The sequence below is a fragment of the Cibotium barometz genome, chromosome 47 (assembly GCF_041138505.1).
Source record: "Cibotium barometz isolate CiBa-2024 chromosome 47, ASM4113850v1, whole genome shotgun sequence".
Taxonomy (NCBI): domain Eukaryota; kingdom Viridiplantae; phylum Streptophyta; class Polypodiopsida; order Cyatheales; family Cibotiaceae; genus Cibotium; species Cibotium barometz.
Genome location: NC_141092.1, coordinates 35,259,861 through 35,264,075, shown reverse-complemented (window position 1 = coordinate 35,264,075; position 4,215 = coordinate 35,259,861). Strand labels below are relative to the sequence as shown.

The following is a 4,215-nucleotide window of genomic DNA, read 5'->3' as shown; positions in this document are numbered from 1 at the left end:
ATACCAAGACTGCATACAACACACTCGATGGACACATTGGAGCACTGAATATTATTATAAATGAATAATTAGATCTTAGAATGTGCAAAAAGTCAAGATTTCCAAACTGATTACACTTCCCATGCTTGCTTGCAAGTTAAATAGCAAATAAAGTATATCCTAGGACTATCGCAAGTCACTATGGAAGAGAATTTGGATATGATGACTACTTCAAAAACATAGGGTTGCCTATGTTGTTTGCATCGATATTCAAGCATTTTTCAAACTATCATGACTATGTGACTATGAATCAAATAAGAAAGACCATCTCCCTTAGATGTACACATTGTGAAAGTACACAAGAAACTGGAAGCAGAGCAGTCCAAGCATACTAGCTGCCTATAAAAAGTGAGAAGTGGGAAATTCAACCGTAAATTTCACATAGTCTAAGGCCTTTCACTCATATCCCAAGGGCACTGGCTTTTATCAATGATTTTCCAATGTGTAAAGCTAAAAGCTTGATTTGAGCCCCTTCTTAGGATGTGGCTACCAAGTAAGAACCCAATAAACACTACATTTTAGAGGCACCCGAGAGGGTGGGGTCACATCTTGTGCGTTCTTTTTTTGGGGGGGTTTGAAGGAACTGAGAGGATGGTCGAGGCCAATGAACCATGTTTAGGTAGGGTTTCTTTAGGGCCTTACTATAAAATGCGTGGCTTCAACTTGGCCAACATGTGCACAATTTATCACTAGTTCTGCGCTCGCGCGTTGCTACTGCGGCACTGTCCCCATCCGTGCGCACTCTGCCCCTTTGTACAATGTTGCCATGTGGCTAGAGGGAGATAGTTTTAGAGGAGATGCTAGAGAAAGTGATATGTGAAAGGGGTGCAGCTTAATAGAATGGATTGAGGCCTTCCACATGCGGGTAGTAGAATGTGTCGCCGGGCGGGCGTCCCGGCCGAGCGCATCCAAGTGTGTAAGCACAATGCTGGTATGCAGACATTGCCTTGTTCGACTCCTCCAGCAAGCCCCCGAAGGTGTTTACTGATCCGCAGTTTCGCAACATGCTGGGGGGATAACGCTTCTCAGCAGCGAAACCCTACCTTGAAGACGAAGAAGAAGCCACCATCAGATTTCCAGCAAATCCAGGCCTACGCTTCCCTCCTTCAGAACGCAAAGGACTTCGCCGCAGGAAGCCTCGCCCACCACATCATCGTCCAAGCTGGATTCGCAGGTAACAGATTCCTCTCTAACCTTCTCCTTGAGTTGTACGGCAAATGTGGTGCCCTCCCCGATGCCTGCTCCATCTTCCACCGCTTGCACAGAAAGAATCTTTTCACTTGGAATATCCTCCTCGCTGTATTCGTCCAGCACGAATATTCCACCCAGGCCCTCCACCACTTCCACCAGATGCTTCTTGAAGGCCTCCTGCCAGACAAATTCACCTACAGCACCACTGTTGATGCATGTGCCCTCATGGAAACCCTTACAGAAGGTACATTCATCCATTCCATGCTTGCCCACAGCCAATCAGAATCCCATGTTGTCGTCGCTACTGCCCTCATCAACATGTACAGCAAGCACAGCCGCCTCACCGAAGCGAGACATGTGTTCAATCATGTAAGTGAACATGACACAGTGTCATGGAGTGCCATGATAGATGCATATGCCAAACATGGTTATGAAAAGCTGTCAGTCCAGCTTTTCCAACAAATGCAGAGAGAGTGGGTGAAACCAGACTCCGTAGCCCTTATTGCTGTTTTGGGTGCTTGCGCCACCTTCTCCACCTTGACATGGGGCAAAATATTTCATTCTACTATCATTGACAGCGGCTTTGAAACTGATCTCTTGGTGGGAAATGCCCTGGTCAATATGTATTCTAAGTGTGGGAACTTGGAGGATGGCTTGTGTGTGTTTGAGAGAATGCGTCTCCGTGATGTGATATCTTGGACTGCCATGATTTCTGCATATGCGCAAGTTGGGCGTGTGCAGGAGGCACTGCAACTCTTTTCAGCAATGCAGGCAGATGGTGTAAGGCCGAATGAGATAACTTATGTGAACATATTGTCGGCATGTAGTCATGAGGGCATGGTGGAAGAGGGTCTTCGTTACTTCTTTTCAATAAGCAAAGACCACTGCATCACACCAACTTCACAGCATTATGGGTGCCTAATTGACCTTTATGGGAGAGCGGGTCGAGTAGAGGAGGCAGAGGTCTTGTTGAACAACACAGACGTTCGAAATAGCACCGTGATATGGCAGACCTTGCTTGGTGCATGCAAGGCCCATAATGACATAGAGCGGGGAAAAAGAGCCGCCGAATGTATCATACAACTGGATCCCTTGATATCTTCCGCATATGTAGTTCTGTCGGATTTTTATGTTGCGTGCTGAGGGTGGTGCTGTGTAGCAAGAGCAAGGATGTTCAAGATGATTAGGATGTAGAGATGCAGGTTCTCTTAAGCATCACAGGAGCTGTTTCGGCCGGGGACCTTAAAATCCCATTCACAGGAGCTGTTCCAGGCCATTCATATGTTACACAGACTAATTTCCTGCAGAATGCATATGATTCTGTGCACTGCACATTGTGGGACCTTGTAAAATCTAGTATTTCTACCGAGTGGAACGTCTATCAGCTACCATGAACACTAATTGTTTGCATGATTTTTTGGTGGGGCATGGAGCGTAGGGCATTTTAGTGAAAACATTCCACTCATCCACATTCTAGTGTGGTCTTTGCTCTTCAATTTAAAATGTGATTAGCTCCACCAAATCGCTGTGTCTAGCATGAGTTCTGCCTTTTTTGCTTCTCTAGTTTTCTTGAAGAGCTCAACTAGACATAATCTTACCTACTGGAAGTGCTAGGAGAACATTGGTTGCCCATACACTTTAGATTGGCAACTCCAACATGCATGCTTTAGGATGCATTGTATTGTGTTTCTTACGGACTTGAGGATGAATGTTGTAACAATGATGAGCCATGGACATGAAAAGTGGTAATGTACATATTAGTCTAAATGCTTATATAAGTTCGGGCATATGTACATAGTTTAATAAGTGTGAAGGAGGGCTAAGTTTATAAGACAATTATTGGGCATAATCCTACACTAATTCACTTACTAATCATTTCACTAATGCACTTTTTTGGAGAGCTCATTCAAGCTTCCATGGAACCTTGGCTGTGCAAAAGCAGACTTTCTTTTGTCTTGTGCCCATTCAAGTCTCAATGGGATCTCCTTCCTTACATTGATATTAGAGCACAAGCTTTGATCCTCTTTCTTGCTAAAAAATTTCAAAAAAAAAACCGAAATGAATTTTTGACTATTCCTACTTTTGGAATTTTTTGTTGATTTTTCTTCTCCAAACCTTATGGCTTTTCAGTGCATCTTGGTCTTATGAAGCTTTGTGAGTGTTGTGAGCCTTATTTAGGGTTTCTTGGGCATGACCTTCACCATGGACAAGAAGCAAAAAAGAGGCAACAAAACGTAGCAGTCGATTGTGAAGATCTAGGTGGTAGCTTGTGTTTTATGTGTTTTCTATATTAATAATCCATGGGCATGGAAAGAAAGCTTGATAAGTGCTCGAAGTCAACCAATGATAAGTTATTTTGAAGGTATTTAGGATTTCTTGATCATGTCTTGAAGTCTTCTCTTTACAAATCCTAGCCATAGAAGAAACTAGTAAGCATTTGCAAGCACATTAGGAAAAATTTGGGCTCCAAATGGGTCATTTAAGTAAGGGCTTTCTCTCTCTTCTTTTAGAATCTAAATTCACCTTCTTTTATATTTTCTAAGGAGATTTAATGTTTATTTTATTCTAATGTGCTTAAATTCTGTATAACTTCAATTACTTTGAGTCAAAATTGTTTAGAAATGTCGTGCTATGGAATACAAGGAAGGTAGGGAGTGAATCACATGAGCAAGAAAAGAAGTAAGCACATTAGAAAAAGAAATAGACTAAGAATGTGTTTGTTCTTGTTGAAATTAGAGCATTGTGATGAGCTATGATGGTGGATCAAACACTAGAATCAGCATCATTAATAAAGTGATTAGTAAATAATTAAGATATAATTAGTAGGTAATTAGTGGGTAATCAACAAATAGATTAATGTAGGCATGGATACTAAAAAACCAGCAAATTTTCATTAGGGCAATGCCTCAATTTATAAAGTTTACATCAAGCATCAAATTCCACTAATTTCTCCATGATTCACTCCACCTCTTTTCCCTGATTCTT

At 42.2% G+C, this 4,215-nt stretch overlaps 1 protein-coding gene across 1 annotated transcript; it reads left to right on the top strand.

The window, feature by feature from the left end:
• The first annotated feature begins 904 nt into the window (after window positions 1–904).
• LOC147611624 (pentatricopeptide repeat-containing protein At2g33680-like) lies at window positions 905–3,067 on the top strand. Its single transcript, XM_086784696.1, has one exon. It carries the CDS (start codon window positions 913–915, stop codon window positions 2,371–2,373), a length of 1,461 nt encoding a protein of 486 aa, XP_086640822.1. The 5' UTR covers window positions 905–912; the 3' UTR covers window positions 2,374–3,067.
• Window positions 3,068–4,215: the final 1,148 nt, after the last annotated feature.

What these genes read in the sequence shown, in the direction of transcription:
- LOC147611624 (XM_086784696.1), top strand. Translation starts at nt 913, where the DNA reads ATGTGTCGCCGGGCGGGCGTCCCGGCCGAGCGCATCCAAGTGTGTAAG.